This window comes from Pelobates fuscus, chromosome 6, assembly GCF_036172605.1.
Source record: "Pelobates fuscus isolate aPelFus1 chromosome 6, aPelFus1.pri, whole genome shotgun sequence".
NCBI classification, from domain to species: Eukaryota; Metazoa; Chordata; class Amphibia; order Anura; family Pelobatidae; genus Pelobates; species Pelobates fuscus.
Genome location: NC_086322.1, coordinates 102,349,376 through 102,372,519, shown reverse-complemented (window position 1 = coordinate 102,372,519; position 23,144 = coordinate 102,349,376). Strand labels below are relative to the sequence as shown.

Genomic DNA, 23,144 nt, shown 5'->3' with positions numbered 1-23,144 from the left:
AGCTGTCCCCCTTTAAACTTGTGGATAAGATAACTTGGAAAAGATGTATGTTACATGGTCTATGGCTGAATGAGGAAACCCATGTAGCTTTGAACATTCAAGATAAGAAGGTTGTGTGACCCACGGAATGAGCATAACTGAGCAGATTGAGGAAAAAGCTGGAGAAATTGTGTAAAAAAAAGGAAATCGAGTGAAAGATATAATTTATAAAGCATTTAATACAAGTTATAAATATGTGGCCCAACAATGCAAGGATTCTTGAGCTAATGGCATTTTGAAATGTCAAGCTTTATCCCTGTACCCATTTTTCTCTTTATCAGCACAGATTATCAAGACTAACACTATTTTCTCTGAACAGAACAATCCAATTTGTAGGCTTGAGATGATTCTGGTGTAATTTTGTGTAAACACAGCTGCAGAGTTGACTGCTCAGTGCTGCAAACCAAGGTTTGAGTAAAAGCAGAAATTTAGTGGATTTCCAGGAACGGTTACATTTGGCTGACCATGTATGACGATATTTTCTTGCTTATTGTAAAAAAAAAAAAATGTTTTATTAATTCAGTGATTACTGCTTGTGAAATATATATGGGCCATTCACAGGTTTCCAGAAGATTTATAGGAACAGATCTGACTTAATACCAACGGGGCTTTATAAATAGAACCACAATTAGAGGCTTTCTAGAATCAAGGCAAAGGACCTGCCAAACATACACTAGTTTATCTTAATTGCGTAATACAATTGTGTCGAGAGAATGCTTTCATTAATGTAGAGGAGAAGAATTGCAGAAACAAAAAGACGTTCCATGCTTTTACTATTAAGTCGATACATTATGCTTGCGCTTTTCTTTACTTAATGGCTTGTCAAGCCGGAACACTTAATCAATCAGTCCCTGTAGAATAGATCATAAAATGGATCATTGAAAGACGGTGGGAATGCAGTAAAGGATGGAGATTTTCAATACAATATCTCGCATTTGAAGATGAATTTGTTGCATTATAACTAAATTAATATCTGTGCTAGGCTTCTTTCACACTGTTTGAATAATGATACCAGTCAAGCTGTTTCGTGCTATGAGCTGTGACTTCATGTTTCTTTGCTGTGATTCACTTTAAAGAAAAAAACAAACAAACAAAATGGCTATTTGTATCATCACTCCTTTTATCTGCGGATGTTATTAGTGACTGCGTTCCACATAGAAACTTTTCTAAAGTTATCTTATGCAGGAAGGCTTGGCACCGAAACCCAGGACAGGTTCAATAAAATTTCCTTTTTGTGACCGTGATTCGTGGTTCAAATCTAGCACATTTTCTAGCAATATAATCAATGGTTTTACTTGAAGCAAACTTCATATTAAAATAATACTATAGGGTCAGGGACACAAACATGTATTCCTGACACAGTAGTGTTTTAAAAAAATATATATCTGCCCCTCCCTAAATATACTAAAATCTTACCTTAAAGGACCACTCTAGTGCCAGGAAAACATACTCGTTTTCCTGGCACTAGAGTGCCCTGAGGGTGCCCCCACCCTCAGGGACCCACTCCCGCCGGGCTCTGGAAAAGGGAAAGTGTTTAAAACTTACCCTTTTCCAGCGGTGGGCGGAGAGCTCTCCTCCTCTGATCCTCCTCTTCTCCTCCCCGTCGGCTGAATGCGCACGCGCGGTAAGAGCTGCGCGCGCATTCAGCCGGTCACATAGGAAAGCATTATGAATCACTGTGAGAATCACGCAAGCGCCTCTAGCGGCTGTCAATGAGACAGCCACTAGAGGAAATAGGGGAAGGCTTAACCCATTCACAAACATAGCAGTTTCTCTGAAACTGCTATGTTTATGAAAAATGGGTTAATCCTAGAAGGACCTGGCACCCAGACCACTTCATTATGCTGAAGTGGTCTGGGTGCCTATAGTGGTCCTTTCACTTATGCAAGTATTTAAAAGAAGCACTTTCATCATAAATTGTCATTGCACTATAAAAAAGCAATGTGTCTTTTGAACAGTATATAATATTAGTAAAAGAATTCAAGGTGATAAGCATACTACCCAGATTTTTACATTTGTTCCAAACAGTCCCAATTGGCTTGATGATGACCTTTTAAAAAAATCTTCTGCTGGCTCTGCCCCTAATCTGCCTTCTTGTCTGACATAATCAGAAGTGATTTTCTTGGCCAATCACAATGCTTTGCCATAGGATTGGCTGAGAGTGTCAAGGAGGTAGATCAGGGGCAGAGCCAACATCCCTGTGTAATCATCATCTACTCATAGAGATGCATTGAATCAATGCATCTCTATGAGGAAAGTTCAGTGTCGCCATGTAGAAGGTGGAGACATGGAATGGCAGTACTGCAGAGTGTGCAGCACTACCCCAGGAAGCACATCTAGAAACCATCTGAGAAATGGCCATTGGAGTTATCCCTAGGCTGTAATGTAATTGTCGTTTCTATGAAAACCGTGTTTACTGCAAAAAGCCTGCAGGGAATTATTCTACTCACCAGAACAAATACAATAAGCTGTAGTTGTTCTGGTGACTATAGTGTCTGTAATAAGTGGGGTGGGGGCTGTATGTTAATGAAGTGTTATTGTGTACTAATACAGGGATTCAGTAATGGAGTCCTCTGATCATATGGCCATTCACCAGACAAAATCAGTTAAGTTGTTGATCAACTCCTCCTCCATTCCCTTCCATCGCAATCCCTCTCCCCCCAGGAGGCACTCTGGCTCTGTAAGATCCCAAGGGATTGACTGAAGGAGGTGTGTCCAGCAGAAGGAATGGCTAACCTGTTAAAAACCCTGTGAATAGCACATTTTCTCTCTCTCTCTCTCTCTCTCTCTCTCTCTCTCTCTCTACCCTCCTCACTTTCTCTCTCTCAATTCCCTCTCCCCACTATACACATGCTATCTTATCTTACTCTCATCTGATAATCAATGGAGTGCTAACTGTATCACCAGTCTATGCCTGTTTCACTATGTTAATTTAGTTTACTTTCCATTCAATCAATGATTAGTCTTGGTAGCAACATATACTAGCCCAATTCACATGTATATGTATTGTTTATTTGTTTACTATAGCCTCTATTTATAAACATTATTGAATTGCTGAAAGCAAGGAGAGTGGTTTCTGAATTTACACTTTTATTTTAAGTTATTATTTTTAGTCATACCCATACTTTTACTACAGTATCCCTTTAAGTTTATCTTCATCCATCAGGTGTATCTCTCTGACCCTGTTTAGCACCCATGTAATGTTAGGGATACCCTGTTTTAGCCAGGCACAAGCTACAGCCCTTTGAGCAGCCAGGGTTATTTTGTGAATACGTTTTTGTTAGTTTCTGGTCCACTCTTCAGTAGATCTATTTAACAGATATATCCAAGAGTTTAGGTCTGGGGCTCTTGAGAACACTTGGATTAACAAATCCTTAATTAAATTCCAGAATCGTATCATCAGTGGGCACTCCCACCGCATATGTATGTACGTCCCTTTCATCCCGCATCCCCTCCAGCACACATCCATGGAGGATTTTTTCATTCTATTTAGTTTTACAGGAGTTGTATACCAGCTGAACATCATTTTAAAGGATTGCTCCTGAAGGGTTGCACAGATATAGGTGATGGTATTAGCTTCCCATATCTCCTGCCATTCAATGTCCTCCAGTTCCTCACCTAAGTTTTTTTCCCCATTGGTCCGTGAATGTTACTCTACCCCATTCCCCGGTCTCCAAGCAGAGGTTGGCGTAAAAAGGCGTCATCAGGCTTTTAGGCATAATTTCAGTTATGCATAGACGTTCAAAAAAGTCAGTGTTTTATGTGCTGCTTCTTTGATGTGGGATTGTTTAGCAAAATCCCTAATCTGGAAATATCTAAAAAAAAATCGGAAGGAGTAAGATGCCTCCTTTCTTTAAGGTCATCAAGAGTAATGACCTCCTTCCCCTGAAATAACTGGCATATCCGTTTGTAGGCCTGCCTGCTCTAGATTTCGGAAATCCCTAGCTGTCATACCTGGCGTAAATCCCCTTTTGCAGAGGTAGGGCATGAGGGGAGAAGGGGTTGACACTAACCTATACCTTTGCACGGATGAATCTCATAGTCTCAGAGAATTGAGTATTGTCAGGCAAGTAACTCTAATCAGGGGTCTATGTTCTTTGGGTACCCACATGATGAGTTGAGGTAAGTCTGCTCCCAACATAAGGGATTCTAAGAGAACCACAGCAGTTTTGCATACATGCAGTACTAGTGTAAATTATTTTGCGTTTTTGTCACTGCTGTGAGCTTATTTGCTCATAAAGACTTTAAATAAGACATAGTTGAGGAACTATTTTGTCTTAAGGTATATACCCTAACTTAACAAAATGAGGAGCTATGGCCATCAAGCTTTATCACTTCTCACAGCTGTCATTAGTGATGGCTGTGGGAATATGGCATTGTCTCGCTCATTGCGAAACAACTTCTATGAATGCTTCTGCAGTCTTGTGGATCCTTCATAGACATCAGTATTGTACTCTCTTATGCGATAGTACAACATCCTTGTAGATCTAGTGCCAGGAGCTAAAGATCGAGTTGCCCTCAGGGGACAGTATAAGGTAAGTATAACCTAGCGTTTTGTAGCCATAGGATGAGAAGCTACCATAAATTTTAACTCTCACTCTCGGCTGCTGCAAGGAAGATGGTAGTTGAATGGGAGAACAGTAGGGAGAGGAAGGACGTTGTAAATAAGGATGTGTGTAAGGACTACTATATTGCTGATCTGAGGTATATATGGTTCTGTATATTTGACTTTGGAAAAGTATTGTAGGTACATATTAAAAACTCTCAGGAGTAGCCAAGATGTTGCCCCAAGATTCTAGGATTGCCAGGCTGCTAGTTATCTAAAAAGGCAGAGTGTGTTATTTTGGCAATTGTACTGGCCTTTGACATACGAATGATAATTCAATCCTTTGTTCAGTCAGTTTAAGGAGCCAGACAATGCCTCAAAACATGCACTCCAAAATAGCTTTTTCCTCCTGTACAATATGATGGCCAGCCTGTGCATTTGCCCTTGTCTTACTGTGTATGAATGTTCAGAGAGTTAATCCGGTTTTAACTCCACTTTCACCATTAGGGATTACTGTCCGTGACACTACTGACATTTTGGTTACTTAGACAATACTAAGCTTGATAAACCGTTGCGTGCATAATGTATTAAAATAACTTTAACGCATAGCTTGTGATAACAGGTATGGTCTACTTGGCTATCTAACCATCCTCCATTTATTATAAAAGAAAAAAATAAATAACATTCTACAGCATTGCACACAAAGCATACATATAAATAGCAACAAACAGACACGGGTGAGTGGAAATGAGGAAATGAGACATGTTTACATAAGCTTATATACAAAGAAGGGAAGAGACAGTGCCAGGTGTGTAATCCGTATCAAACAAAAACGTGTGTGTGTGTGTGTGTGTATATGTGTATGTATGTATATGTGGCGGAACCCGCCTCGCCACTGGGCATTGGAGAGGCCTGGCTGCCCGCCTCCTACCTGCTGACTATGGTCCCTGGTAAATTTGTACCTTTGAATGCAATATTTGGGCATGTGGTATTTTATATTGCTGCTACAGGCCCTTTAAGGGCCATCCGTGGACATATTATGACTTTTAGGAACAATGCCCCTTTAAGACTGTGTAGCAGATTGCATTCAGGCTGTCTTTAATATTATGTGTTCGGTAAACTGTGTTATGTGTATGCAGCATTCGTCTGATTGTTCGGTAGAATCACTCCATTCATTATATTGAGTGAAACTACCGAACAACCAGACCACCCAGGATTAAAGTGTGCCTCCAATTACCGTTCGCAACAATGTTGCAAACGGGTAATTGGCAATGTGTGTAATGTGTGGTTTTGTCCTCTGGGTGGCCGTCATTCGGGAAACGAACACGTGGCGGCGGCCATCTTAACCTCCCGAACAGCGGTGTTTTGCCGTCGAGTGTCTGGAACTAAAATCGGACACTCGACTAGGTGAGCAGAACGGTCCGTTACAGTAAATGTATGTGTATATGTATATATAAATAAATATGTGTGTGTGTGTGTGTCAGCATTTTATTTTTTGTAATGGTATGGTGTTTAAGGAAACTATAGAGTGAAAAGGTGAAGCCACTGAAGGTATGCTCCCCTGTTGGAATGGGTTTTTTAGAATTTTATTATCACATATAATAAAGAGCCAACATACTCCACTGTTTTACAAAGGGTATAGGCAAAGTATTACAAATGTAAAAAGGAACAAAAGGGTTAAAAAGAACCTTGCACACATGAGTATAGTCCAGAAGCGGAAATGTGTAAGAACAACATTTGATCGCCCAAGTGTCCAATATTCGGTCGTAAGTTTTCGTTGTGTGTTCTGCTTCATAATACAATAGAAACAAAGTCCCCATTCAACACGCTCACACTGTGCTATGCTAATGAAAGTATTTTCCCTGTGTACACATACAGCAGCACTTGATGTTATTCAGTATATTATTTATTTGTTAAAATAAGCCTAATGATGCTGGTATTAACAACATATTTACCATTCTTTGTTTGATGAAATTTATTGTTCTTGTAGTATTGTTTTATTTTTGCCTCTCTGGTCTCATCAGGCTCTTTATGACACTAATTAAAAGGAAGTAATATCTGAAATTGCTATCTACCGTATTTATCGGCGTATAACACGCACCTCATTTTAAGAAGGAAATTCCAGGAAATTTCCCCTCCCTCCCATAGTATTCCCCCCTCATCCCATAGTGTCCCCCCTTTCCATAGTATTCTCCCCCCCATCCCATAGTATTCTCCCCCCCATCCCATAGTATTCTCCACCCCCTCCCATAGTGTTCCCCCCCCTCATTCCATAGAGTTCCCCCCCCCCCTCATCCCATAGGTTTTAACAGTTCCGTAGCCAGTAAAAGAAATGAAGAGTGTCTAGATAGAAGCGATGTGTATAATAAACAATGCTTGTGTTGTGTTACAGCTGCATGAAACCTGCTATTTGTGCTGCTTTAATAGTCGTTTTACAATAATATACATTGTAATAACAGATACATAAAGAATAAAAAAATAGTAGTTGTAACCAAAAACATGCACACATCATTAAAATGTGCGACTTTGTAGGATGCTTGCCAAAAAGATAGCCCAATCTCATAGTAACGATCATTATAGTGCATGTCAATATTTTAAAATCCTCCCATTAAAGGGTAACTGAATTCTCCCCTCCCCCCCATAGTATTCTCCCCCCCTTCCCCCTCCCATAGTATTCTCCCCCCCTTCCTCCTCCCATAGTGTTCTCTCCTCCTCCTCCCCCCCCCCCCCCCCCCCATAGTGCCCCCTAGAGCACTTTCCCTTGTCCCATAATTACTTACCTGTCTTGAAGCGTGGGCCAGCTTCACAGCGCGCACCGCGGTACTGGAACTTCAATTTCAGGTTCCGGTTTCCGGCAGACTGAAAGGAAGTGTGCACACTTCCTTTCAGTCCCGCCGGAAACCGGAGCCTGTAATTGCTGGCCCACGCTTCAAAAAGCTGGCCCACGCTTCAAGACAGGTAAGTAATTATGAGATATCGGCGTATAACACGCACCCACAATTTTCCCCCTATTTTGAGGGAGTAAAAGTGCGTGTTATACGCCGATAAATACGGTAATTATTGTCAAAGTTGATAAGTAAAATGTTTTACTCTTGAAGAAGGCCCCAAGAGCACCAGAAGCTCTAAAACAAAAGGATTTATCTGTTATAAAGTGTTAAAAATGTAAAACTTTTCAATTTATTTCTTTTTTTAAGACATTTTATTGCACTACAATTCCAAGCCATCCATTTCATACAATGCACAAAAAAAATCAAACCTTTTATACCTGTTTTTATAGTATTGAATTTAATGCAAAATATGTACCAGCAAGATCAAAAAAATGATCTTTCAAAATTAAAACCGTATCATATTAAAGGGTCAGACTAAGCACCAGATCCACTTAAATTTAATTTAATGTAATGGTTTTGGTAAATAGATCATGCTCCAGAAATTTCACTGCTCAGTCCTCTATTTTTTGGGAGTAAAACTGACAATCCAGATCAGTAAGGTGCTTACCACTGTCCTAGTTCATAAAAGTGCCAATTTCAAGAGGAATCCACAGTTTTTTATAAAATCATTTAGGAACATCCCCTGGTACTCAAGCTGACAGCCAGAAACAATTGTCCAAGAGGAAGTGAGCTTTCAGTAGGGAATCATTACATTGGGCATTGTGTTTACTTTAGAAGCTCTTCTTCTGTGAATTCCATGCTTGTTCAAAGTAACCTGCAGTGTAAGATTAGATAATGTTAAAGGAAGAAATGGTAGCTCAAACTTCACCAGAAGAAACAAGATTTTTTCCCCCCAAGCCTTCAAGTTTGTTCAGACTTTCAGAGATTCACATTTTGGACCTGATCCTGTATGAATATTTTAATGTATTCACATAGTTTGTAACAGATCCCAGTACTCATTAGAAATATTGTAATTTTTTTAGAGTAATATCTGTTTTATGTACCGTATATACTCGAGTATAAGCCGACCCGAATATAAGCCGCGGCCCCTAATTTTACCACAAAAAAATGGGAAAACTTATTGACTCGAGTATAAGACTAGGGTGGGAAATGCAGCAGCTACTGGTAAATTTCTGAATAAAATTAGATCCTAAAAAAATTATATTAATTGAATATTTATTTACAGTGTGTGTATATAATGAATGCAGTGTGTGCGTATGAGTGCAGTGTGTGTGTGTGTGTGTGTGAGTGCAGTGTGTGTATATGAATGAAGTGTGAGTGTGTGTGATGCAGTGTGTGTTTGTGTATGTGTTGGTGGGGGGTGGGCATTTTGATTATTGTTATTTTATTAATTATTATTTTAATAATTTTTTTGTTCTATTATTTATTTTATTAATTATTATTTTAATTTTTTTTATATTGTTATTTTTTTTAATTATTATTTTTAATATTTTATTATTATATTTATTTTTTTCATCCCCCCTCCCTGCTTGATACATGGCAGGGAGGGGGGCTCTCCTTCCCTGGTGGTCCAGTGGCATTGGCAGTTCAGTGAGGGGGCTGGCAGAGCTGTTACTTACCTCTCCTGCAGCTCCTGTCAGCTCCCTCCTCCTCCGTGCCGGTCCGGTCAGCTCCCCTGTCAGCTCACACTGTAAGTCTCGCGAGAGCCGCACTATGACCCCGCGGCTCTCGCGAGACTTACACTGGGAGCTGACAGATGTGCTGAACGGACCGGCGCGGAGGAGAAGGGAACTGACAGGAGCTGCAGGAGAGGTAAGTAAACGCTCTGCAGCCCCCCACAGCCCGCAGTCTGTATTATGGCAATGTAAATTGCCATAATACAGACACTGACTCGAGTATAAGCCGAGTTGGGGTTTTTCAGCACAAAAAATGTGCTGAAAAACTCGGCTTATACTAGAGTATATACGGTATGTTTTTTAGGTTTCAATTGTATTCACAGTGTCCACTATGCATCTCTATGAGAAGATTTGATTGGACAATACCCTGTATGTACAAGAAAGTTCGTGCTGGGCCAAAAGTGGGTGGATCAGCTTAAGTAAAGAACATGTAGAAGACGTAAAATTTTAGGAACTTGGAAAAATATTTTTAAAAACCGATATGCATATTTTTTTTGTTTTAACTACCTTCAAGTAGATTAAAATATTTTTTTATTTTTAACCTAGATATCGTACCGTTAAAGAATCAACTGAATGTAACTAGGGCAGAAAGCAGTGATTGCCTTGAAAGTTAGTCGGAAACACTACGCACATTACAACAACTGGAGCAGGGCCGTCTTTAAATTTGATTGGACCCTGGGCAAGCATTTACTTGGGCCCCCCTGATCACATATAGATACGCACAAATACACTACTTGACACACACACGCAGTTACACACTGACCGCATATAGATACACACAAGAACATACAGATACACACAGACTACAAATAGATTCACTGACACACACACAGATACAATCACTGGCATACATGCAGATACAAAGGTACACACACTGACTTCATATAGATACACCGACACATACAGACACACAGATACACAACCTGACACACATGCAGATATACAGATACAAACACTGACCCATACAGATACACACACACACACAAATGGACAACATACAGATACAGAGACACATTCTGACAAATGTACTGACACAGACAGCCATACTGAAACACACATACACAAAGACATACTGAACCACACAGACACTGACGGAATCACACACAGACATACAGACATACTGGCACATATACACACAGACAGATGGACATACTGAAACACACATACACTGACAGACATATTTACAAACACAGACATACAGAACCACACGGACACTGACAGACTCACACATAGACATCCAGACTTTCTGGCACACATACATACATACAGACATACCGACACACTGACAGACTCACAGACACTCACTCTCACACACACACACACACACACACAGACACACTGACACACTGACAGACTCACACACACACACTGACACACTGACCGACATACACACATACACTGACAGACATGCACACATACATACATACATACATACATACATACTGAACCACACACACTGACAGACTCACACATACAGATACACTGACACACACACACGCACTCAGACACTCATGCAAAATTTGATAACCACCCTCCAGTTTCTTACCTTTTCCTGGAGGGTGGCTTCCCTGGGGTCCAGTGGGGTGGCTGGGAGTTAAGCTCTCCCGGCCTGGCCCCCTCCGGAACAGCTTCTTCCTCCCGCGCGGCTCCTGTTTCTGTGGGAGGAAGTGACGCGCGGCTGTCATTTCCTCCCAGTCGGCTGCCGAAAAGCAAGGGCCCGGTCGCGCTGTTAAAGCGCCACAGCGCACGACCGGGCCCCTGCTGACACAGGCCCACTGGGTGGCCCTAAGTGCATGGGCCACCCGATGGGCCCCCATAGTTTGCGGGCAGAGGGCAAACGGAGTAGCTGTCTTGGGCCCCCCACCTGCCCCGTTGCCCCACGTTAAAGACGGCCCTGAACTGGAGTGCCGACTGCATTCCAGCTGGTGCATGCTGTGATATAAAAAGAGGAACGGCAAACTACTTAGCTAGAAAGGTCCTGCCACTAAGGCCTCGATATAATAGGCTTTCCAATGATTAAATGATTAAATACTGTTGGGAAAAATCTTTTCAAATTATTTACCTACAGAAGTCGCCATTAAAGTATATGGGAGTGTTTGTAGATAAACAACTTGGAAAGTTTTCCTAACAGAACTGAATCGTTTAGAAAGCTTATTAAAATGAGGCCTGAGTTAAAGGACAACTCTAGTGCCAGGAAAACATACTTGTTTTCCTGGCACTAGAGTGCCCTGAGGGTGCCCACACCCTCAGGGACCCACTCCCGCCCGGCTCTGGGGGGGAGGAAGGGGTTAAACTTACCTCTTTCTCCAGCGCCGTGCGTGGAGCTTTCCTCCTCCTCTCCTTCTTCCTTGCGATGTCATCGGCTGAATGCGCATGCGCGTCAGGAGCCGCGCTCGCATTCAGCCGGTCGCATAGGAAAGCATTTACAATGCTTTCCTATGGACACTTGCGTGCTCTCACTGTGATTTTCACAGTGAGAAGCACGCAAGCGCCTCTAGTGGCTGTCATTGAGACAGCCACTAGAGGTTTTGGAGGCTGGATTAACCCTCAGTATAAACATAGCCGTTTCTCTGAAACAGCTATGTTTATAAAAAAAAGGGTTAATCCTAGAGGGACCTGGCACCCAGACCACCTCATTAAGCTGAAGTGGTCTTGGTGCCTAGAGTGGTCCTTTAAGCCTGGCTGTGTAGGGCCATGCTCATTGACTGAGAGCGCGCAGCTAGCCCTTTTATTCAATGAGCTGGCCCTACACAGCACAGTAGGAGCTAGCTTTGTGACGCAGTTCCAGGAGCCAGGTAACATGCCAGACCGCTCTTAAAGCGACACTATAGGGATCTAGACCACTTGATCTCATTGATCTCAGTGTCCCTTCCCCCTTAGCCTTCAGAAAAACTACAATGTTTATATTGCAGAGTTAAATAGGAAAACATTGAGTGCTATCCTATGGTTAAGGACTAATGTGTGCAAGGTTCTCACCACGCATGTGCATGAAGTTCCCCCATCAGCTGACATCGGAGGAGATAAATGCTTAAAGGGATATTTAACTTTTTGGAGGGGGGGGGGGGGGGGGGTGGTGGTGGAAACAAAGCGACACCGTAGTGTTAGGAACACTTTGAATAGTAATTTTGGTGGTTGTAGTGTCCCTTTAATAAAAATCCACCTTATATAAAATAAAATAAAAACAACAAAGGGGAAGAAATCCTGGATGCAATGCACACCCTAATCAAATGTGCTGCACGTGATTATTCTAAATATTGTAACTAATGTATTGTATCTAATGCATTTCTAATGGTAATGATAATTATTAGTCATATTATGGAATCAAAGGTCGCCTCTTTACATAGCTTTTTCAAGTGCACTTTCTGGTATTTTAGAATATAATTCTGTAAAGTATGTTTTTGCATAATAGGGTAAAATAGTTTCCACGAGAAGTTAAGTACAGATATCTGAACTGCAGTTTTAAAAACGATGTACTGTATAATTTTCCTGGAAAATCTGTTCCTAATGCTTCAACAGAGCCTCCAAACAGTACCTTTCGTCAGTCAGATTTCCTTTGTATGTATTTCTTATCCTTATAGTACAGATTTTAACCAATGTTTTATTCTAGTGTCCAATTACAACATGCTTTTTTACTCTAAATGATTGGTTTGGCATACTTTAATAGACACATTGATGCATAGAGGTACACTCCACACACCATAACTACTTCTATTCCTTGCATAGGGTATGGTTCTCTTGTCCTAATATCTCCTCAGGATGTTGAATATACCGCCTTTTAATGTGGCTGCAAGTAGTATGAAGAATGGTGAATGAAACTACTTAATAAGCTAATAGATGTATTTACATAAGTAACCATCAGCAATTCAAATTTGAATAAACATATTTCAAACATCGGAGTGTCCAAGAGTTAGATCACCAACACCCATAATGAATCTCATTTTAACAGCTAGCAGTCTACCTGTAGGGGTTCCCTGCCGGCAGGGGAGGGCTGGCAGCCTTAGGCCTGGGGGGCAAAACCAGTCAAGTGGCCCATTGCGCCACCCCCCCATGTGACATCACAATGCCCCACCCATATGATCTGCCATATGAACTAACGCCAGTGCTGCACACAGTGTGTGTTTACATTAAAAAGCCTGCAGGGACCAGCTATAGACACCAGAACCACTTCATTAAGCTATAGTGTCCCTTTAATGTGAGGTAAATTATAGATTAGTGTCACTAATAATATACTAGATTGCCTACTTACAATTGGATGAGGATGATGATGGGCTGCAGTTTGGCTCCACTGGTCTGGTGTAGAACAGGACCTCTGGAGGCTGTTTGCAACTGTGGTCACAAAATTCAACGTTCTGGGAGAATTGGAAGCAGCTCCATTTTTTGGGGGCCTCTTACACAGCTCAAGGTCTGGGCTCCAGTGCCTGACGGTGAGTATGCCCATAAGGCCCACTCATAAGTCCACTTATATGTTCCACCCACCCATGAGCTCGCTCACAGGGAGTGGAGTGTGTAGGGGATGTGTTATGTGTTATCTAATATGTGTGCTTATGGTATGTAGTGTATAGGGATACCAGTTTGTGCAGGTGATGCAGTGTGTTTGTGTGTAGTGGAACAGTGTGTATTTGTGTATAAGGGATGTATTATGTGTTTCTGGTTGTGTGTGAGGGATGCATTGTGTGAATCTGTGTTTGTATGCATAAGGGATGCAAGGTGTGTGTCTGTATGTGTGTGCATTGAGTGTAAGAGATGCATTGTGTTTCTGTGTGTATGTAAGAAAAACAGTGTGTGTGTTTGCATGTGTGTGTAAGGGTTTGCAGTGTATGTTTCTGTGTATGTGTGCAAATGATGCATTGTCTTTGTGTGTAAGGGTTGCATTGTGTGTGTGTGTGTGTAATGGATGCATTGTGTGTTTCTCTGTGTGTAAGGGAAGCCTGTTCTGTTTCTGTGTATGTATAGGGATGCATTGTGTGTTTCTGTGTATGTATAGGGATGCATTGTGTGTTTCTGTGTATGTATAGGGATGCATTGTGTGTTTCTGTGTATGTATAGGGATGCATTGTGTGTGTGTGTGTGTGCGCGTAGTGTTAAAGAGCTCCCTGTCTTGCCCCCTGTCCTATAGAGCTGTCCCTTCTGTCCCTTAGAGCTCTCCCCTGCCCCTTTGTGGTCTCTCCTCTCCCCCACCCTCCCCTAGCGGTCTCTTCTCACACTCACCCACCCTCCCTGTGCTCTTCTCATCCCCCCTCCACCCTCCCTGTGTTCTTCTCACTCCTCCCTCTGTGTGTTCTCACCCCCCCCCCTGTGTTCTTCTTACCATCCCTCCTCCCTGTGTTCTTCTTACTCCCCCCCTTGTTCTTCTTACCCCCTTCTTCTTATTACTCCCTTCTTCTTCTTACCCCCCTTCTTCTTCTTACCCCCCTTCTTCTTTTTACTCCCCCCTCTTCTTCTTACTCCCCCCTCCTCTTCTTACTCCCCCCTCTTCTTCTTACTCCCCCTTCTTCTTCTTACCCCCTCTTCTAATTACTCCCCACTCTTGTTCTTACTCCCCCCTTCTTCTTCTTACCCCCCTCTTTTTCTTATCTCCCCTTCTTCTTACTCCCCCCTCTTATTATCCCCCCTCCCCTCTTCTTACTCCCTCTCTTCCCTCTTCTTACTCCCCCCGCCCCTCTTACTCCCCCCTCCCCTCTTCTTACTCCCCCTCCCCTCTTCTTACTCCCCCCCCTCTTCTTACTACCCCCTTCTTCTTACTCTCCCCCCTCCTTCCCCTCCCCTCTTCTTACTCTCCCCCCCTCCCTCCCCTCTTCTTACTCTCCCCCCCTCCCTCCCCTCTTCTTACTCTCCCCCCCCCTCCCCTCTTCTTACTCTCCCCCCTCCCTCCCCTCTTCTTACTCTCCCCCCCCTCCCTCCCCTCTTCTTACTCTCCCCCCCCTCCCTCCCCTCTTCTTACTCTCCCCCCTCCCTCCCCTCTTCATACTCTCCCCCCCTCCCCTCTTCTTACTCTCCCCCCCTCCCCTCTTCTTACTCTCCCCCCCTCCCTCCCCTCTTCTTACTCTCCCCCCTCCCTCCCCTCTTCTTACTCTCCCCCCCCTCCCTCCCCTCTTCTTACTCTCCCCCCTCCCTCCCCTCTTCTTACTCTCCCCCCCTCCCTCCCCTCTTCTTACTCTCCCCCTCCCTCCCCTCTTCTTACTCTCCCCCCCTCCCTCCCCTCTTCTTACTCTCCCCCCCTCCCTCCCCTCTTCTTACTCTCCCCCCCTCCCTCCCCTCTTCTTACTCTCCCCCCCTCCCCTCTTCATACTCTCCCCCCTCCCTCCCTCCCCTCTTCATACTCTCCCCCCCTCCCTCCCCTCTTCTTACTCTCCCCCCTCCCCTCTTTTTACTCTCCCCCCTCCCCTCTTTTTACTCTCTCCCCCCCCTTCTTCTTACCCCCTCCCCCCCCCTTCTTCTTACCCCCTCCCCCCCCCCTTCTTCTTACCCCCTCCCCCCCCCTTCTTCTTACCCCCTCCCCCCCCCCCTTCTTCTTACCCCCTCCCCCCCCCTTCTTCTTACCCCCTCCCCCCCCTTCTTCTTACCCCCTCCCCCCCCCTTCTTCTTACCCCCTCCCCCCCCTTCTTCTTACCCCCTCCCCCCCCCTTCTTCTTACCCCCTCCCCCCCCCCTTCTTCTTACCCCCTCCCCCCCCCTCCCCTTCTTCTTACCCCCCCCCCCCCCCTTCTTCTTACCCCCTCCCCCCCCCTTCTTCTTACCCCCTCCCCCCCCTTCTTCTTACCCCCTCCCCCCCCCTTCTTCTTACCCCCTCCCCCCCCCTTCTTCTTACCCCCTCCCCCCCCCTTCTTCTTACCCCCTCCCCCCCCCTTCTTCTTACCCCCTCCCCCCCCCTTCTTCTTACCCCCTCCCCCCCCCTTCTTCTTACCCCCTCCCCCCCCCTTCTTCTTACCCCCTCCCCTCCCCTTCTTCTTACCCCCTCCCCTCCCCTTCTTCTTACCCCCTCCCCTCCCCTTCTTCTTACCCCCTCCCCTGTAGGTGGCCGAGCTGCACTCCGGTCCGCGGTCCCGGCCGGAGTGATAGGAAGGTGCTCAGTGTGCACCTTCCTGTCAGTCCGGCCGGGTACAGGAAACAAACTCCTGTTCCGCGCGGAACAGGAGTTTCTGTTTCCTGTACCCGGCCGGACTGACAGGAAGTGCACACTCAGTGTGCACCTTCCCATCACTCCGGCCGGGACCGCGGACCGGAGTGCAGCTCGGCCACCTACAGGGGAGGGGAGGGAGAGAAAAGCTGCTGCAGCCGTCTGAGCGCTCTTTACAGAGCGCTCGGCGGCTGCAGCATTTAAAGGGCCGGCCCACCGCGGCCGGTCCTAAAAGAATTTCGGGCGGCCTGGGGGGCAATTGCCTCCCTGCCCCCCGGCCCAGCCCGCCCCTGCCTGCCGGATATCGAAAATCAGAAAAATATCATTTCAATTTATTGCTTTGCTTTGCAAGCAGAATGCCTTTATCAAAATACTGGCAGATTCTGTGGCCTACGAAAACCCAGGATTTGCTGTTCTGCTAAGGGTACACCCAATGGTAACTCAGCGGAATGCTGGGAAGATTCAGAAAATAACACCTCTTTATGGGAATTTTCAAAACTGTGCTGTAAATATTCTATGCAGAAATTTTCATTGGTAACCTGACATGCAAGCATTCTTCCTGTACGGAGATATATATCTAATGACTATAAGATCCATCATTCTCATTTCTTATTTAGTTTTGAGACAGAAACATGTTTTATGTTATGTGTGTTATTATACTTAAAATACAGAAAATTCCATGGTTCTGCGGATTTACTTTATGCTGTAAACTCACCAAAAAGGCACATTTTAGTTTGTTTTTTTTTTTTTTCTCCAGACACACATTAGTTGGCATTGAACAGCTGCACACAATATAATATTTGCTATGGTCACACTTACCTTCATACTATTATGAAACGCTTTTGACACTTGGAAGAGTTTGTCTTTCATTTTTATTGAGCACCTGTATGGCATGAAATTAGATTATGCTGGCAAGATTTTAACGTACTAAAACACCCAATGTTTGAGAAGTAAAGGTCCAGCACATTACATAATGCTACATGTGTGGATTGCATTTTGCCATTACTATAGCTCCAAAGGTGTTATAATAAATGATTTTATGATATACCTCTGTACATTTTATTAAGTAATGAATGCAAACCCAAAACATTGTTTGTTCTTTTATATAGTTAACCCTTTATATATTTATAAATGATCTGCCTAACATCTGCAAATTCTCAACTGTACACATGTATGCAGACGACACTGTAATCTACGCTAGTAAACCCAAGCTACCGCAGCTTAAGGCTGTGCTGCAAAACCAATTCACAGTGGTAGAAAAGTGGATAGCAGATAAACTCTTCCTAAACACTGAAAAATGATCTTTGGAACTGTGCCTAAATTACCGTATATACTCGAGTATAAGCCGACCCGAATATAAGCCGAGGCCCCTAATTTTACCCCAAAAAACTGGGCAAAACTTATTGACTTGAGTATAAGACTAGGGTGGGAAATGCAGCAGCTACTGGTAAATTTCTAAATAAAATTAGATCCTAAAAAAAATATATTAATTGAATATTTATTTACAGTGTGTGTATAATGAATGCAGTGTGTGTGTATGAATGCAGCGTGTGCGTATGAATGCAGCGTGTGCTTAAGAATGCAGCGTGTGCGTATGAATGCAGCGTGTGCGTATGAATGCAGCGTGTGCGTATGAATGCAGCGTGTGCGTATGAGTGCAGCGTGTGCGTATGAGTGCAGCGTGTGCGTATGAGTGCAGCGTGTGTGTATGAGTGCAGCGTGTGTGTATGAGTGCAGTGTGTGTGTGTTGCAGAGCATTGGTGGGCAATTTTATTATTATTTTAAATGATTTACATTTTTTTATATTATTATTTCTTATTATTATTTTTAATTTAATTTAATTATTATTATTTTATTATTATTGTTGTTATTATATTTTTTTTTCGTCCCCCCTCCCTGCTTGATATATGGCAGGGAGGGGGGCTCTCCTTCCCTGGTGGTCCAGTGGCATTGGCAGTTCAATGGGGGGGAGAGGGGGGCTGTCAGAGCTGTAACTTACCTCTCCTGCAGCTCCTGTCAGCTCCCTCCTCCTCCGTGCCGTCCATTCAGCTCTTCTGTCAGCTCCCACTGTAAGTCGCGGCTCTCGCGAGAGAGATTTACACTGGGAGCTGACCGAGGTGCTGAATGGACGGTGTGGAGAAGGAGGGAGCTGACAGGAGCTGCAGGTGAGGTAAGTTACAGCGCTGACAGCCCCCACAGCCCCTGTCTGTATTATGGCAATGCAAATTGCCATATTACAGACTATTGACTCGAGTATAAGCCGAGTTGGGGTTTTTCAGCACAAAAAATGTGCTGAAAAACTCGGCTTATACTCGAGTATATACGGTACATAAACTACAAAATCAACAACTGTGTTTTAGAACAAATTCAAATAGCACACTGACAGCAGACTGCTCTTTTAAATGTCTAGGTATGTTTTATACCCCAATCTATCCTTTGGCCTTCACATTGAAAGAATTTCTTCAAAACTTAACCCAAAACTAGGTGCCCTGTACAGAAACAAATCCTGCCTAATCCCTTCAGTAAGGAAACAGTGCAACAAATGCTAATGCCGGTCTTTGATTATAGAGATGTAGTGTATGCACCCGCACCGCAAACCAACCTTAATAAACTTAATACGTTATATAATTAGTTCTGCCGCTTTGCACTAGAATATAATTACTTTACCCACCACCGTGACATGTTAAAAGGGCTAAACTGGCTGTCGCTGGAATCCCGACGCACTCTTCATCTTTCCAGCCTTGTGCATAAGAGCATTTCTGGGAAGCTCCCACCCTGCCTGAGTAGATCCAGTACTAGCACGATTTAGCATACCCATATACAAAAATAAAGTGGCTCGATCCTCCTTTTCCTACAGAGCACCGCAATTATAGAAAAACCTCAGGGACAAAGTCAAATTTTCATTCAATCTAAAATCTTTTAAAATGTATATATGTGTGTGTGTGTGTATATATATATATATATATATATATATATATATATATATATATATATATATATATATATATATATATAGTTTGTATATTGTATTTTTGTATGGTGTACCCTTTTGTAACAATGCAATGTTTTGTGGACCCAGGACATACTTGAAAACGAGAAAAATCTCAATGTATCCACCCTGTTAAAATATTTTATAAATAAATATGGCTTATTGAGGCTATGATGGTATTTCTGTGGATACACACCAAAAACATTGCTTATTTTGCAACTTCGAACCTGTAATGACAACTCAAACCATCAAAAAAAATCTACATTCATTTTTTCTTTGATATAAATAGATAATTGGTTTGCTGTCCCAGAGACTGCCTTCCTATTTAGGGTAGGAATACTGTAATTGTATAGAGCACTACCTTATGCTTTGCTGTTTGTTTATTTAAACTATGATGTTCACCCTGGGTGTTTTTTTTTTGTTTTTGTTTTTTCTTGTTTACAGTGTTTGACTACAGCTACAGAGATTACATCATCTCGTGGTATGGGGATCTCAGTAAAGACCAGGGACAACTTTACCATCTGCTCTCTGATGATTTCTGGGAGCTAGCCAGGCAACTGCGTGGCCGCCTTGCCCATGTTGATGTTGTCCGAGTCGTCTGCAATGATGTTGTGAAAACTCTGCTTACTCATTTCTGTGACCTCAAAGCTGCAAATACTAGGTAACAAATTTGAAGGGTAACCCTGTGAGCATTGAAATTGTGCCAACTACACAACACAAACCGTTATGACTTTTAGAAAAGCCAATACTGCAGAAGAGCAAGTCCACATGTTCAGCCAAATATACAAGCCAGTTATTGTCCCCTTGCTTGGACTGGGAGAGTCTCATCCATTGCATTTTTTATTGATTGAGTGCAAGAGTTGTGCAGCTTTGAATGTTGTGGTTTTAATCAGATCTATAGTACAATTCAGTGAGCTATAGTGGTTATAGTGCTTGGATTGTTCCTTAAGAACTACTGCCCTGAAACCTCAGCAACATCCCTTACTAAATTCAAGGCTTTATTGAGGGGCAATGATTGAAAAAGAAGGCTGGATACTAGCTTGAAATCCAGATCCAGTCCTTTTATACAGTCCATTGATTCTCTGCACCTGGAACCATCCCAGCATTGCTCATCAAGGTTTATTTTCTTTGCAAGCAGGATCACTCTGGACAGTTAACATTCCCGACAAACACTAAACAATGCTTAGTATACTGGGAGCCTACACTAGTTTGTTGGAGTGAGCACAGTGTGGCATCCAATGAGATTAAAGTGGACCTATCACTTCTAGAGAAGAGACCGTTCCTTATTCATTTACCCATGTAGAGGAATTAGCAGAGGTAGCCAAAAAATGTAGATTTGGAGCACTTCTGTGTTGTTGGCAACTCACTGTCTCTTGATTTTATAGGAAGTATTTAAACTAGGGGTGGGGACAAAAGGGTGATAAAACATCAATCCAGCTGCCCCCCAAAACAAAAACAGAAAGTAACTGTAACGAGTGTGTTAAAAAATGATAAGCTTAGAGTCATGTCTACAAATGCTTGCAATAAGATCCATGAAATTGTGGCAATAATAGCAACTGAGAATGTAGATTTAGTGGCTGTTACTGAGACATGGTATAATGAGAAAAATGACTGGGATATTGCAATACCAGGGTACTCTTTATATAGAAAAGACAGAGAAGGCAAGACAGGGTGTCACGTATTCATCCGGTTATAAAAATGTGACTAATGGAATTTACTGTCCTGACAGGAAAAGTTGTGCTGAGCAGCAATCAAATGCACAAGAGGGTTTGTGCTGAGCAGCAATTATGCAAATGGAAACCTGGTAACTGCCTTTGGGGTCAAAGGCCAATTACAACCTATCAGATCCAGAGGAGGGTTATTTATTTTATTTTCATCCTGCTCAGTGCCCTGTCGTGGTTTCCCTTGTGGTTGTCCAAGAGCGCGTTATTGAGTCTGGTAATTCTGGTTATTTGACTTTGGCATTGTTTTTTTTTTTTATTGTTTTTTTTTATATTCTTTATTTTTGTTGTGCATATTTTGGTAACATCCAGTATAATACTCTGCTGCGCCCCAACGGCTGCAGCGAAGCTTGATCAACATAAAACATTTGCATGTTTGCAGGGGCGGACTGAGAACCCTCAGGGCCCCCGGGCAAAATAAATCAAGGGCCCCCTTACAGGCCCCACCCATACTCCACAGCAAGCGCCACCCATGTCCCGCCTCCAGCCACACCCTACACAATTTTTAGACACAAGGAACAAAAGTGCAATAATCCCTTCGAGGCCCCAGTAGAGACTACAATTGAGGGCTAATGGGCCATGGAAGGGGGTCTTTCTAGCAGAGGCTATCTCAGTGTCCTTTAGAGATTGTGTTAGAAAGAATCCCCTCCAGGACCTTATTAGAGACTACAATGGAGTCTAATAGGCTTGGAAGGGGGTCTTTCTAACAGAGGACATCTCAGTGTCCCTGCTGGAAACAGTCGCCTCCAGGCCCCAGTAGAGACTACAATTGAGGGCTAATGGGTCATGGAAGGGGGTCTTTCTAACAGAGGCTATCTCAGTGTCCTTTAGAGATTGTGTTAGAAAGAATCCCCTCCAGGACCTTATTAGAGACCACAATGGAGTCTAATAGGCTTGGAAGGGGGTCTTTCTAACAGAGGACATCTCGGTGTCCCTGCTGGAAACAGTCGCCTCCAGGCCCCAGTAGAGACTACAATTGAGGGTTAATGGGCCATGGAGGGGGGAGCATTCTAGCAGAGGCTATCTCAGTGTCCTTTAGAGAGTGTGTTAGAAAGAATTTCCTCCAGGTCCCATTAAAGACTACAATGGAGTCTAATGGGGCCTGGAGGGGGGTCTCTCCAACACTCTGGTTCCTATTCACAATATAGCAACACAACATAGCTCGCTGATACCTAGGCCAAGTTAGCTCCTCTTACCTTAATTACTGTTGCTGGCTGGCAGGCTGTGGGCTTGCTGGCTACTGCCGGCAGGCTGTGGGCTTGCTGGCTACTGCCGGCAGGCTGTGGGCTTGCTGGCTACTGCCGGCAGGCTGTGGGCTTGCTGGCTACTGCCGGCAGGCTGTGGGCTTGCTGGCTACTGCCGGCAGGCTGTGGGCTTGCTGGCTACTGCCGGCAGGCTGTGGGCTTGCTGGCTACTGCCGGCAGGCTGTGGGCTTGCTGGCTACTGCCGGCAGGCTGTGGGCTTGCTGGCTACTGCCGGCAGGCTGTGGGCTTGCTGGCTACTGCCGGCAGGCTGTGGGCTTGCTGGCTACTGCCGGCAGGCTGTTGGCTTGCTGGCTGTGGCTTGCTGTCTGCGGTTGGCAGGCTGTGGGCTTGCTGGCTGTAAGCCTAACTGGTGGCCTGTGGGCTGGCCGGTCTGTGGGCTGGCTGGACGGCCTCTGGGCTGGCTGGCTTGCTGGCTACTGGGGCACTTGTAGATTATTTAAAGAAATAATCCATGCACAATAACCACTACTGCTCTGTGTAGTCGTTATGGTGCCAGGAGGGCCGGACCCCCCTTTCAGAGTAAGTAGTCAAACCGTTTAAGAACAGTTTGACAACTTACCTGGGGTCTGCTGGGATATGAGGCTGTAGTAGGGTATAGGAGCAGTGGTGCAATGTGTAAGGGGTGCAGTGTGTGTGAAAGGTTCAGTGTGTGTGAATGTGTAGGGTGTGTGGGGCAATGTGTGTATGAGGGGCTGTGTATGTGTGTGGCAATGTTAGTATGGGGGGCTGTGTGTGTATGGGTGGGCAGTGTGTGTGTGTGTGAGGCAATGTGTGTAAATGTGTATGGTGTGTGTGTCGGTGTATGGGGGGCAGTGTGTGAATGTGTATGGTGTGTGGGGGCAGTGTGTTCCCTGGTGGTCACAGTGTTGAGAGTGAACTCTAGCCCGTAGCTCCCTTCTTACTC

General features: G+C 43.9%; 1 protein-coding gene across 1 annotated transcript in view; it reads left to right on the top strand.

The window, feature by feature from the left end:
• SNX25 (sorting nexin 25) overlaps positions 1–23,144 on the top strand; it is a 200,037-nt gene that overhangs the window by 87,932 nt on the left and 88,961 nt on the right. The window contains exon 3 of the mRNA XM_063458117.1: positions 19,699–19,915. Within this exon, the coding sequence (XP_063314187.1) occupies positions 19,699–19,915 (217 nt within the window). The remainder of the gene's footprint in view (positions 1–19,698; positions 19,916–23,144) is intronic.